This window comes from Aplidium turbinatum, chromosome 4 (genome assembly GCF_918807975.1).
Source record: "Aplidium turbinatum chromosome 4, kaAplTurb1.1, whole genome shotgun sequence".
Taxonomy (NCBI): domain Eukaryota; kingdom Metazoa; phylum Chordata; class Ascidiacea; order Aplousobranchia; family Polyclinidae; genus Aplidium; species Aplidium turbinatum.
The window spans coordinates 38,238,785-38,253,499 of record NC_137475.1 but is presented as its reverse complement, the minus strand read 5'-3'; the positions used below and the strand labels follow the sequence as shown (position 1 = coordinate 38,253,499).

General features: G+C 37.0%; 1 protein-coding gene across 3 annotated transcripts; it reads right to left on the bottom strand.

Annotated features, from left to right (window-relative positions):
* Positions 1-9,013: 9,013 nt before the first annotated feature.
* LOC145768609 (uncharacterized) lies at positions 9,014-14,264 on the bottom strand. 3 transcript variants are annotated; one of them, XM_082580144.1, is made up of 5 exons: positions 13,626-14,264; positions 11,811-11,934; positions 11,296-11,368; positions 10,677-10,911; positions 10,064-10,269 (listed from the first exon to the last, which is right to left on the bottom strand). In XM_082580144.1, exons 1-5 carry the CDS (start codon positions 13,636-13,638, stop codon positions 10,208-10,210), a joined length of 507 nt encoding a protein of 168 aa, XP_082436270.1. In that variant the 5' UTR covers positions 13,639-14,264; the 3' UTR covers positions 10,064-10,207. The 3 variants fall into 3 exon arrangements, with proteins under 3 accessions (XP_082436271.1, XP_082436270.1, XP_082436272.1); XM_082580145.1 differs by lacking the exons at positions 11,296-11,368; positions 11,811-11,934; positions 13,626-14,264 and adding exons at positions 9,014-9,244; positions 9,409-9,571 and having other exon boundaries at positions 10,058-10,269; positions 10,677-10,818; XM_082580146.1 differs by lacking the exon at positions 11,811-11,934.
* Positions 14,265-14,715: the final 451 nt, after the last annotated feature.

The following is a 14,715-nucleotide window of genomic DNA, read 5'->3' as shown; positions in this document are numbered from 1 at the left end:
ATAAAAGTTACAGTCGGATATTCGTGTAATATGCTTTGATTTGAAGTTCATCGTGCTGAAACGCATTCAGCTAAGAAACAAAACCTTTACTGTTCTGTGTTGTGACATGAATCACTATGCTGAGCTGCAATGTAGTATAGAGCGGAGTAAGCAACAAACGGAATGCAAGACATGCTACTGTTAGCTGCTTTGTATTAATTTTTTCGGTGGCTGGTCAATGGCAAAAATGAAACAAATTATGTAGCTTAAAGCTCCCTTTTGTTTAGTTTTTTATTTTAATCCACCAACAAACGATTTTTTCAGCTTCCGTTCCATACTTAGCCTACACATGAATTTGTGGCTTAAAATTACAAGCAGTTTGAAATCACGATGCTATTTTTTTGTTTTGTTTTTCTTTCATGCAACTATGAACTACTGTAAATTTTTTATTGATCGGTACTAACTGTTTGAATAATTATTATTTTCTCCATTACAACAATTTGTTGTAATTGATGTATTTAATAAATTGATACAATATTGCATTAATGTGCTTTGTTTGCTTTTATGCATCTAGGTCTATGTTACATTATGTTTCTTGAGCAAATCTGTAGTGTTGCCAGATTATTTATTATTTCATACATTGTAAATTTATGCTGTTATTAAAATATTTGATAAACTTATACTTTGAATACCGAAAAGTTTGTGTGTTCATCAGGATAATTATCGTTTCTAGTACTAATTGTTCGTCTTTGCTTTTACTTTTACATTCATTAAATGGACGTTGCAACATGTTAGAAACAAACTTATACTTTATTAGATTATTACATTTCTTGCATTATGCTGTAGGAAATTAAAGATACTAACGCGATATTTGTTAAATTTGTGTGAGCAGCTGTTCTCGATTATAAACTTAAACAAGAACCGCTTGAGATCAAAACTAAGCGACTCTCACCTTTGGGGTATTTTATGCTGTCTAACGCTAACCCCGAAGCAGACTTGATCTGTGTATTGAAATCAAAACGTTAGTTTCGTGCTACACATCAACACAGCTGTGGTTTACAAAGTTTCTGGATGTTTTAATAATGTTATGGTGTTATTTATTTTCGCTCTTCAACAGCTAAGGTCTTTCAGCGACAGAGATCATTTTTAATTTTATACCAGGTTTACGATGTCATTACGCTATTACCAGGAATTTCCACTGCATTATGCAGAGAAAGAACACAATCGATAGCGTTTTTAAAGTTGTCGGTTTGACCCGACCTGGAATCGATCTCAGATGTATCAGCACTATAGCCGAAGGCGAAACCACTCACCCACTGAGCTGGTTTTTGGATTTTTAGTTTATCATATAAAAGCAGATAACTTATAAATATAACCTAATTTATCATACCCCACAGTTCTTATAAAGAGTAAGAGCTCAATGCCTTTCTACAATCCCTCTTTCGCTCGCTCCACTGCCACACACATAACTTCCAATCCTTTATTTTTTGATTGACAAGTCTGCGATCGGGGGTAAAAACTTGATTTTTTTACACACCTAACTGCACATACAGTTATAAATCAAACTAATATTACATATGTTTAGGAAGGCGTCCTGTTATTCTCTTGCTTGTTAACGAATACTACTCATTTTTGAACGCGAAAAAGTACATGGCTTTTCAACACAGTGGCCGTTGGCAGGCAGCACAAGCGATTATGCAGTGAAAATACCTATGCTCCGCAGGCAGACCAAGTCTTAAAAAACAAACGAATCGTTGTGTTGTATTTTTAGACATATAATAAAAATGAAGTAAGCAAGGTCGCAGTGACAAATAAACTGTCAACATACAAAACGTAGTAATAAGAATTATAGCCAACCAAGTAGGTGAAAATCCATTTACCTCTTGATACTTACTTATCTGAGTGCACAGAAACAACGCAATATATAGCAAGAAAGAAATGCAAGGCATGCAACTGAGAAACGTGGTACAAAACGCTGAATGTGATTATGCAGTGACGCTGGTCACGAGTTACATAACAATAACGTAAATTAAATGGCGACTACAAAACCTCCCGGATAATTTTTATACACAAACAAAAATATGAACAGAACACCGGATTATTAAACAGTAAAACTCAAAGTCGGAAACGAGCCGGAGGTCTGCGGCGACGGCTCGACCTTCGTGGATTGTGTGGCCCGAATTCCGGTACAGTAGGTGTCTCATCCGAATCGGTTCGAGATGAGGAGGAAACAGTGGAAGAGTCGACTGTTGGTGTAGGAGTTTCTCCTGGCTCCTGGTCCTCCGAGGTTGTAGTTGGTCCATATGGCGCCTCCACGTCGGACCGTGTGGCAGTAGACGTACCAGGAAGATTCGGCTGCCCTGTCGCTTAATTACCTCGGCTAGAATCCAACGAGGGTCCTGGCTCCGTCGTGGAATGAAGGATAGCGCGAAGCAGGGGTCTCCCGGTTTAAAATGTCGTTTCGTACCTTTGGAGGCGTCCGTGTTGTGAGTGTTTTGTCTGGGTACCACCTGAGACGATGTGGGAGCAGAAAAAATATTAAGCAAAAATAACTTTACTGATGAAGAATTGCAAGTGTAGTTAAATTGACTCCTTTTAAAATAAAAACCGGGAAGCGCGAAAAACTTAGTTAATTTTGCGCTTTATGTAGTCACGATTGGTCATTCAATTTAAATAGTACTTATCATGATCAATTGATCACGCGTATCTACTGTAATGCGTGCTTTGCGTCAGGACAGTTGAACGCATTGAGCTTGATGCTACCCTAATATCCAATCGGTCCTTTCTAAAAAAACAAAAAAACATTGCGCTTCTAAAAAAGGGTCTTTCAAGAAAAATCAGTGACTCTCTTGCAAGGAAAAGCACTTGCACTACAAGAGGAGAAATAAAATGCTTATATTGCTAATAATTTTGTTTTATTGGCAATATACTTATACTGATATGAAGCAGTTAGCCAATTCAAGCAGACAGTTTGAAAACGTTTTGATTAAGCAATCTAAAATCATGCCCACTAAGGGCATTTTAGATGTGAAACTTGTCGGCTGCGTAGCCGAGTGGTGAGAAAGTCTGCGCGACGTTTGAAAGAACGTGGGTTCGACATCGCTCCAGAGCACGTGGCTGTGTCTCGGCAAAGACACTTAATGGCAAGCCAAAATAAGGGGAGCAGCTGACTCGAAGACTATATGTCACTTCGCTGCCTCCTGTCGTCTGTTGTATCGCATCTGTGATCGCAGTGTACTGTATGTTATCACAATGGGCGCAAATAAAAACACGATTATTATTATTATTACAATTGCTGCTCCTGACAAGAACATACGAAAGCGTTTCATATAAAAAAATTATACTGCAATTTTTCTGTAAGTGTTGAAAAGTAAGTATGTTAAATGTAGCTATTTTACTTGGCTTTGTGTGTTTATTGTACTAAATCATACCACACAAAAACAAACTAGAAACTTTCTGGGCGACATTTTCGAAAGCCCCTTTTTCAAGATATTTTCCATTCGTCTTGTACATCAAAGCAGTTTTGTCTTTAAAGCAAACTTAAATACGAGCGTGAATTCTTGTCAAAAATATGGCAATGGTTCCAATCCTAGTAGTATTAATCTTAAGAGAACGGTTGTTGTTTATTAAGTCTTTTACCACTGGTTGTTTTGTTGTTGATACTTTGAAAAAAGTATTATTCATTCTGCATGTACAGTATGTAAATGCAACTTAACGGAATCCCAAAGAACAAAATAATAGGCTATAACGCCGGACTAAGATTACCAAAGTGCCACCGTTCCATCACAGAACAAAATAGGAAAGGTCAGCCATTTTATAATACAGGCCAGAATCCAAACGACCGTCTGTGACAACAATAAAAATAGGAATAATACTAAGGTTTTATTTACAGCTAAGGCCTATTAGCGACAGAGCTCAATTTAAATTTTTTAGATATGGTTTACGATGTCATGACATTATGACCAGATTTATTCTCACTACGTTACGCAAGAAAGAACACAATCGATACGGATTTTAAAGCCATTGCTTTGACCGGACCTGGAAGCAATCTCAGATCTACCAGCTCCAGAGCCGAAGGCAATAATCCCTAGGCCACTAAGCTGGTTAAAAATAGGAATGATTCAGTAAGGCAGCCACCGAGCTGGTAAAACACTGCATCAGCGTTTCCAGCTCAGACCAGAGCCAAGTGAAGGATTGTTGTGGTGCGCACACGAAAAGCATACCAAAACGCAAATTTACATGCACATTTCAATTCTACAGTGACAAAGAGTATAGTTTCATCATACGGTGTTGCGTAGGGTGCAGCAGAAAAGTCTGCCGGCACAGTTTAATTCTACAGTAATAAAAAATGTTGGTTGATTACAAAAAAGAGGCAACGTAATATTACGTAATATTAATAAACAAGGGGCCTACCGAAACAAGTTTTTATTCTACTAGAATAGATTCAAATATGAATAGATTCTATTTGAATAAGAATCTTTTGATGATCCCAATAAGGGTTTTTAGTACATAGTAAAACTGCATTTGATGTAATTTGTTCTGCTCAGCTTTTTTGCTGGGCATTGAGCACTTTTTTGTTGGTAGCAGGTTCATTTACGAGGTTTTTATGCAGACTCAGATACTTGGCGCTTTATTGCCTCCAACACTCGACGAGAGGAACTTAATGATGATGAAAATTGTTTGCTCAACGATAACGAGTAGATATTGAATGTACCGTACAGGCGTACAAATCCTTAATGTAAGCAATATCTAGGCCTACCATTTAGTTGCATATCTAACAGAGAAACATGGGATAAAGCACTTCTTGGCGACCTACAGAAATTAAGGGTCCCGATTTGCTTATATTTAGTCTCAACGATACAGAATTTGCATCAATGTATGGCTAGTGGAAACATTTTAGCTACATTTTGTCTTAGTGCAAACTTTCCTTTACTCCACTACCCTATTGACCCTAAATCGGATCTCTTTTTTTTTCTAGCAATTTCTGGCTTATATAGGTTCTAATACTTTTCTAGCTTTCATACCACACTAAGAAAAACATGTGGTTATAAAATGTAAAATTGGAAAAGCGTTTTAGAAAATCTGCCACTGTCCCAACTTTTTTTCAGAATATAATGCGATGGCTTTGTGCACATGCTGCAATATTTTTTTATTAAGATATCATTTTATATTTCGACATTGACTTATTCAGGACAAAAAAAAAGTTTTTTTTCTAAAGTAGGCCTAAAGTTAGCTCAGCACACAAATGAATGAAAAAATATAGAAAACTTTAAAAAAATTTAAACGTCCGTTAATAGGCTAGTTGTTTGGGTAGTTAAACATGATATAATAAGAGTATGAAAATTTTTGTATCTCTATGTGATATTTTGTGGAATTTTAATGCAAAAATCAAGAAAATGTAGAAATTGCGAAAACTGTTAACTTAGGCCTACCACACAACAGCTTTGACACAACTTATACTACGACTTACACTAGGCTATTTGAGTGAGCACTGTTTAGTTTGGAATATTATATTATTTGTTAGTTTTTTGTGGGACGCCAAAAATTTTTACTTCCTTTAATCTACATTTGAAACTATGCATGCCCAATGTCGCTAGTTCGGTAAATAAAACGTGGTTGAGCGAGCAAAGCGAGCGAGGGAATTTGCAAGAATGGAAAAAAAGTGGGTTACATATAAATGTTATATGTACTTACAAGCTGAAAAACGCTGAACAAACTAAATTTGCGAGGGCCGTTAATTGGAGGTAGGCTCTCAGGAGGGGTAGGGCGGAAGTAGCCTAAATACGACTTTGCATGATTTAAACTATTAATTATATCGAGCTTCTGTAGCAGCTTTTTTAAAACAGTCAAAAAGAATTAAACAGGCTATGAAACTAAAGTAATGGGGCCCCTAAATACAGTGAGCCTCCCTTTTCGGCCAGAGGACACGGAGAACGGTTGACACGGCTCTGATTGTACTTTAAAATATTATAATCTTTTTTTTTTTTTAAACGTGACTTGCCCACTGCCCAGTGATACATAACAACGTCAAACTAGTGTGTGAAGAGAAACTGTGAAGTAGACCTACCACTGTATGTGAAAGAAATCGTGAAATGAATTTTCAATCCAAAATTAAACGGAATATAAATAAAATAGAAACTGAAACACCTATTTTTTGTTTTGACTATGACCTCTACTGCAATTATTTATAACCTAGTTTCGTTTACCTACTTTAGTTTTGGAACAATTTAACAAAAAAGTCGCAACAGGCTTGTATATAAGGAAAGGGTTTTTCATGAAATCATCCACAATCAAGCAAGCAGTTGCTGAAAATCAACATCCGACTACCATTCTCTTGAGATCAATACCACCATGATTGGAACTATTGTGGTATTTATGATAAGCATCCACGCTTGTTTTTCAACTAGTCTATTCAACGACCAGAGAAATTTAATGTAAGTAGAAATAAAATCTTTGCTTTAAGAAATTTCAGGTCTGCTTAGATGAAAATTGAAATGAGCTTTTTCTATAGCATAAACTGCATTCATTAAAGAATTTGATAAATGTTCTTACCTTTTTTTTTCAGGACAGCTCATCAAATAAAAAGAAACATTTCAGAAGACAGAATATGCCCAAAAACGCTTAGCCGCGCGCTGGGCTTACTTTTAAAACTTGTAATCGTATGGCCAAACTGCGAAAATTCGCTTTCAAATACTACTATGCGCAATGTTACCTTTCCTTTTCATGTCAGAAATACTGTGCCATATCAATTGATGCAATGCAGCAGCAATCCACTAAAGTAAGTTAAAATATTATCAATGTATCTTTCTAATAGTAAACAAACGTAATACATTTTAAGTAAACATAGACCTATCAAGTGCATTAAAAACCCAGCTTCCTGAAAAGCAATCTTAATCAATGAGGAAATGTTTTATTACGTGCATTATGATGTTATAACTAGTGCGCTCCAATCACTGTTTAGCAATGATAAAGCTAGCAGCAGGCATAAGCAGTGCCGGATTATGGGTATTGTGGGCCTACAGCTTAAATCGCTTGTGAGCTTATTTATATGTGTGCACAATTTTTTACACCTATTTTGACTCGCAATGGGAATATTAAACTTACTCCAACTAAACCTCGAGTCAGCCATTCTGTCGTTATTATGTGAATGTTTCCAGGTTTAGTAATTGATTGACGTTCCATTTTGCTCCGTGGTTCGAGTTGAAGTTTAACTCCTACGCAGTGCCCGTCTTAGGGTATTTCGGGCCCTGTACAGAATATGCTTTTCGGGCCCCAATGACAATGATCCAATTCAGCAGCGTAGCTAGGTATTTTGAAAGGGGAGCAGGTTTTGACGGCGTGTTTGCCGAAGGCGACACCCAGCGTCTGGGGGGCCTCTCTCAGATAATTTTGAATTCGATGCATTCTGAGAGCATGTTCAACAAAAATTTGGGTATGAATACTACTGTAAAAATGGTGCTGTCTGGTGGCAAAGGTGGCCCGACGCGACTATCTCAGCACTTGCCTCACCCTAAAGCCGCAACTGACTTCAAGGATAGGCTACCGGTACTTGCTTGTGAATCAAATTGAATTTTTTCTATCGGAAATGACAAAAATTACTGAGTAAATTGCGGGCCCCCTAATTTGCGGCCCTGTGTCATCACACGGTTTGCACACCCCAAAGACCGGCACTGCTTCTACGCAAAGTAAATAACTGATATTTTAAACAAGTAGTAGCTTACATCACACTGACAATTATTTCTGTTTAGTAGATACGAACACGCAGTTAGTTTTTACAAAACATCACTAGACTATTTATAGATGCTGTCAGTGCTTCAATGACTAAATTAGTCATTGAAGCAATACAAGGAGTAAAGATTAATACTTTAAATTGGAAGTTTCTTTCATACATAAAGATTACAACTTATAAAAACTTCAAGACGTTGAATTTTCTCGCTTTTGTAGTTGCAAAGTCGCGAGGAAAATTGTTAAGTATTTGTCCTTTCTTCCATGAGTGACTTTCTTTGTTCTTTGGTGGGCCAAACTTTCAAAGGCTTAAAACTTTAACTTGTTAAGCCATATGGATAATCCGGCACTGAGCATCATACGTTTAAAAAATTGGATAGAAACATGTTCCTTCATTGCAATACAAAATTTAACATAGCACGTTTTTGTCCATTAACGTTATATTCATAATGTTTAAATTCCCAATTTTACATTTTCCAGCATTCTACAAGGAGCTCCAATTCAAGCAAAAAAACTGTGCACATTGCACAGATATTGCTTACTTCCAAATGGAGGCAATATTGAACCTTACAAAGACAGCGATGTTGAAGCCACACCACTAACTACAATTCTTGATGTTTGGGTGAATGGAAATCAAACATTCCCGAAACAACATAAAAAAATAAAAGTTACAGTCGGATATTCGTGTAGTAAGCTTTGATTTGAAGTTCATCGTGCTGAAACGCATTCAGCTAAGAAACAAAACCTTCACTGTTCTGTGTTGTGACATGAATCACTATGCTGAGCTGCAATGTAGTATAGAGCGGAGTAAGCAACAACCCCATAAACATTGGCTCGTGAAAAACACGAGAAAGATACGTGTTTTTTTACCCCAGTTTCTCGTGTAAAACCCGTGATGTGCACCCGTGTATTACACGGGTGTTTGCACAAACGCAACCTGTGTTTTTCACGACTTCTAAACCCGTGTTTTACACGGCATTTAACCCGTGTTTTACACGACTTCTAAACCCGTGTTTTACACGGCATCTAACCCGTGTTTTACACGACTTCTAAACCCGTGTTTTACACGACTTCTAACCCGTGTTTTACACGGCATTTAAAACCAGTGTTTTTCACGACTTCTAAACCCGTGTTTTACACGACTTCTAACCCGTGTTTTACACGGCATCTAACCCGTGTTTTACACGACTTCTAAACCCGTGTTTTACACGGGTGTTTGCACAAACGCAACCCGTGTTTTTACACGACTTCTAACCCGTGTTTTACACGACTTCTAAACCCGTGTTTTGCACATCAAACCCGTGTTTAATATGGCAATTTATTTGGTACCAAAATCACACATGCCAAAAAACACAGATATAACTGAAGACAGTACAGCTGTTTCACACATCATCAGTTGGGCGAACCGTGCTGGATGAAGATGTCCTTGCAACTGATTGTCTTCTTATTCTCTTTTCAGCTGATTTGAGGAATTCTTGCACAACAGCTTTAACATCGCCCATGGTTGTGTCTTTTGTGTAACTGTATGTTCGAACTGATGCTGTAAGCAAAAAAGAGTTAGTGCTTAGTCACAAAAGCAATCAATAGGCTAGCAATAGATATACAGAATTCTTCACGGATCAAATATATTAAAAATAGATTGCAACATAGGCTACGTTCATTAAGCAGGGTATACGTGCAAAATCTAAAGTTTAGGCTACATACCATAAATTACAAAAATAAGTTTGCAATCTTTAATTGGGCGCTTGGAACCGCGTTGACCCATCCAATTAAACTTCGTCATAAGCTTATCCGTAAATACTCCAGAAAGAAGTTGCTTTACGCTCTTTTTGTAGTCCGTCCAAAAATACCGACTCAAATAAGAAATCTGCAAAACAACATTTATCATATAAAACTTAGACTTCACGGTTATATTCCATAGAATAAACGTAGAGCGCACTCATACTGCAAGCCGTTAAATTTCATTGTTAACAGTCAGGGCCGTGGAGTCAGAGCCGTAACAATGTTTATAGTTTAGCCAAAGGAGTCGGAGTTTTAAAAATTGCACTGACTCCTACCCCTATATAAAATTGAGGAATGCTCTACATTGCGAGGAATTTTAAAATTATCCATTGTCAGAGTGTCAAAAACTTTGGGAAATGTATATTTTGTTGTTTTGCTGCAAATCAATGAATCGTTGTTTTGCTGCAATCAATGCTGGTTGAAACTTTCAAGAAATTTGCAGCAGTACGACATTGCAAAACTGTTTTAAAGAGGGTGAAAATAACCAGTATTTCTTGTATGTCTATTCTATGAGGAGAGTCGGAGTTGTGATACCGATTCCACAGCCATGTTAACAGTAAAAAAAAATTACCAGTTTATTTTGAACAGTGCTGTTTCCCAGGTTGTGTTCAAGCTGATCAAAATCCTCCAGGCTGTTGATGGGAAAAGATGGAATGTCCGAAGGGGGTTCCTCTATTTGTTGAGCTGGGGCGCTTCTTTCGTTTGTCATTATTATATCCAATTATTCGTTGACAGAATTTAAAATTCCCATAATTTCCAGTTGAGCAATTCGAATTCGTCGAACTGTGTGAAAAATAAATAGTTGCTTTAACATGATTTGGTGTTAGCAAAGGTGCTTTGCTTTGACAATACAAAAAGAATAGCTCCCAGGCTAGGGCAGTTGTGATTTAAGCAGCTGCCAAACAAGAAAAGCGAGTGGTAAATAATACTGCCAATTAAGAACAATGCTCTTGTAGGGGCGCTCACGTGAGAGACTCAGCAGATCTTCCAAAATTCGAGAAGCTGAATTTTCAAAATGCGATGCTTGTGAGTAAAGATGGGAGTTACGAAGGATAAAAAAGAGAGTAAACATAAATAAACGAAGTGAAGAATTATAGCTAAAACTATATCATCACACCGATGCAGCTGAGCAATTGTTGAGCGAAGTTATTCGAACAAGTTTCAAAATTTTAATTTAACCAGGTGCAAACCTTCACTTTGCAGCGCAACAAATTCGTCACAAGATATGTTCTTGGTCACTTCAGGCGTAGTGTCGATTGCAACATTCAACTGATTGTCATCCAAGTGAAAATCAAGGATTGATTGTTCGCGCTCTGGACTTGATTGCTGTGGTGCCCTCACAGAGGAAGATTGTGGAAATTCCGGAACTTGTGGCAGTTGCTGCAAGGTTGTAGCAACCTCAGCTGCTCGTACAGGAGTAGAAACCTATGGAAGATTTAGTGACCGTCAGAGCGAACATTAACAAAATATATTTAGTGATATGCTTGGCTCCCTCTACACCCTCAAGTGTCGCACACGAAAACAAACTGACAACTATGTTATTCAGGACTGTCCAATCTATCGCGTTCTAACTGGGGCACATGCTGGTCTCAAAATCCTGGATGATGACAGCATATTTAGGCAACGTTCGAAAAGTTCTGATTGAACACCTTAATCCGTGCTATTAACCTTAAAAATGAGATTGCAATATTTTTTTAAAATCATACCACTTTTAGAAACCGCTCAATTTCCCTAAAAAACAACACCTAAAAATCGTCAAATTTTGGGATTATCATAATTAATAAGTGATTAAAGTATTTGTTTACTTACAGTAATGATATCTTCTGACTCCGGTGAGTCGCTTTCATCTGTATATGCAATCCTCATAGGCAACCGGCAATTCCTGCATTTATAATTTGAAAACAGTTACTTCAGCTAGATGTCATGCTTGCCCTTGCTTATTGGTACATTACCTACTGATATCTCGTCAACATCAACATATTTTGCATATATACAACCAATCATCTATATAAACGTAGAAATGCATGGGTGTAAGGTATCTTAAAGGATTAGCTTATATTTGCATCACGGTGTTGTCAGGTACAATGTAACAAGCCAAAATGTACTTACATTAGATACAATTTATACAACAATGTTACAAAAACGTTATATACAACTGCCACGTTAGTGTAACTGTGACTTCAATGCAATAAGTTACTATAATGCGAAGTACTGGCATGCACCCATGTATTATAATTAAGTTAAGAAAGGGTAAAATTAGTTTTGAGCAGTTAAAATCAAAATGAACTGAACAAATATCAGGGAAAATGAATGCATTGTTATACCGCTTTCTTCTTTTCGATTTAGGTTGTTTACTGTCATTTACTTCTTCTTCACTAGCTGCTGTTGAAGCCAAATCAGAAGTATTTTCAGCATGTTGTAACTTTATTAGTGCTTTGGCCAAATCATCTGTTGCAAAATATTAACAGGTCATCTTCCGATAACAGTGATCAAGATTAGGAAAAACAATACACTGGAGAATAAGATCTCATGCATATTGCATATGGAATAATAACAATCTGCTAAAGCGGTTAAATGGAAATTACACACCTTTTTACAGTAATATTCATACCCAAATTTTTGTTGAACATGCTCAAAGAATGCCCCAAATTCAACGTAATTTTTCAAAGTTTTCTGGGGGAGGACTCCCAGATCCCCCGCCGCTGGGTGTCGCCTTCGGCAATTACGCTGCCAGGCTTCGCCCGCCGACCGTCAAACCACCCCTCCTCCCCTTTCAAAATACCTAGCTACGCTACTGAATTGGATCATTGTCATTGGGGCCCGCAAAGCATATTCCGCACAGGGCCCGAAATACCCTAAGACCGGCACTGTACTGGGGCGTTTCTTTCATTTGTCATCATTACTGCATAAACGTAGCCAGGGGGGCAAAAGGGGCCATGCCCCCCTCAAATTTTCAAAGTTTGGATTCCGAAGTTGAACCCTTTGTTGAAAATATAATATAATTTGTATAAATTTAAATCGTTTTCCAAGACATCTGGCTATTAACACCCCCAGGATTTGTTTTAGACACACAGAAAGACACCAATAAATTTTGCAAATTGTAAATTGCGCAAAGTTTACGCGATTTACGCTTCTTTAAACTAATCTGTGGAAGCAATTTCAGAATCGCTTACTCTGTTGGGTTTTTGTGTAGCTGAGTTTTTTGTGTTCTCTAATTTTAGCCGCAGTTTTTGCCCATTCGTGTGTAACAGCTACCTTTAATAAGTTAATAGCTGTTTATCTGCATATAAATTTCATATATACAATTATTACCCTGAAAGTGTTTCCAGAAAGCGCTATAATCCATAATTTGAGTGTAATTTTGCAAATTTTTTACGGGGGAGCATGGCCCCGGACTCCCCTAAAATATGCGTGCTTTTGGCACGCTCTAACCTCCCGACAGCCTTATTGCTTCCCTTGCTTAAACAAAATATATTTAGTGATATGCTTGGCTCACTCTACACCTACAAGTGTCGCACACAAAAACAAACTGACGACTATGTTATTCTGGACTGTCCAATGTATCGCGCTCCAACTGAGGCACATGCTGGTCTCGAAGTATTTTCAGCATGTTGTAACTTTATCAGTGCTTTAGCCAAATTATGTGTTGCAAAATGTTAACATGTCATCTTCCCATAACAGTGATCAAGCTTAGTAAAAACGATACACTGAAGAATAAGATCTCATGCATATTGCATATGGAATAATAACAACCTGCTAAAGCGGTTAAATGGAAATTACATACCAAAAAATTGACAGCTAATTAAGACAAGCAGCTGTGCTGCAACAGAAACAACAGAGCAAACATAAATTTTGTTGCACAAAACTCCATATATTGGAAAACATATTATATACATATACATGTTGATTGTTGAATAAAACAACCTTGACACTTGGCAATGTAAATTAATAAGAGAGAATCATAAGGCCAGTGAATTCCAACTCTTAAGTCACCATAATTATATATATGTATATGTATAATATAGCCGGCCATTGGGTACTCTACTGGCAAAACCCTACCTCTGATTGTTTCCAACTTTTATTTAGGTGCCGTATGTATTATAACTTAATGGGGAGTATAAATTAATATTAATGTTTACCTGTTTTGTACATAATTCGTACATGATACTTTTTCCAATTTGGATTGACATCTGAATTTTGTAGGCATAACTGGCGAACCTTGTAACCGGGAAGCTCAGGCCAATAACATTCCAAAACATCATTATCATGAAATATCCATTTCTCTAGGACAAGATCAACTTCACCTCATGATATAAAGTCTACGACTGCAAATGCTCTCAGTCATAGTCTTCATATTTTTAATCTACAGAAGCACAAAATAGACTGGACTTACCGTACTTAACATAGACAGTAAAGCATTTTCAATCAGTGTTGTTTCTGAAGACTGCACATTAAATGATAGGCCAATCGAGTAAAACTATTCGTACAATAGAAATAAATGCACTGTCTACACTCTACTGCAAGCCCTGTAGCCTGTAGGTAGGTACCATACTTCGATAGATGACCAAAAACAGGCACAGCTTTTCGCTACCTTTCTGAACAGCACTGCACCATTTCGGTATGTTCACCGCAATTCGTGCACAATCTTTTGGTAAAAAGAAAGATTGAACCTTTTATCTTCAGGCGCTTTTCGGTAGATTTAAATCAGTTAATGATTTCTAAATATAAATGGAAGATTAATTAACACAAACCTTGTAGCCTACTTAACAGTCACTCAAAAAGTCCTCTCCTAAGCTGATAAGCAAATACTTAGTGAAATTCTGTGCCATTTTTTTATGTCACAGACTCACGGGGATATTTAATCAGGTGACCGCTGGTAACCGCGATATAAGGTTTACGAAAAATAAAGGGGAGAAATTCGGTTTTAATGAAAATTACATAATACTGTATTCCTGAGTTGCACAATTCCTATTGTAAAGATATTAACATAAAACACAACAAATAGCCTACTAGAGTTGAAAAATTATTTTAAACGAGAGAAACAAGATGAAACAAACTTGCTACTAGCGTGAAAAAAACACTTGTATAACGCGTTAAAAACACGTGAGTGTACAGAAAAAAAGTAAATATGCAACTGCAGAGATTTTTTAAAGATATTAACATAAAACGCATCAAATACCCTACTAGAGTTGAAAAATTACTTTAAACAAGAAAAACAACATGAAACAA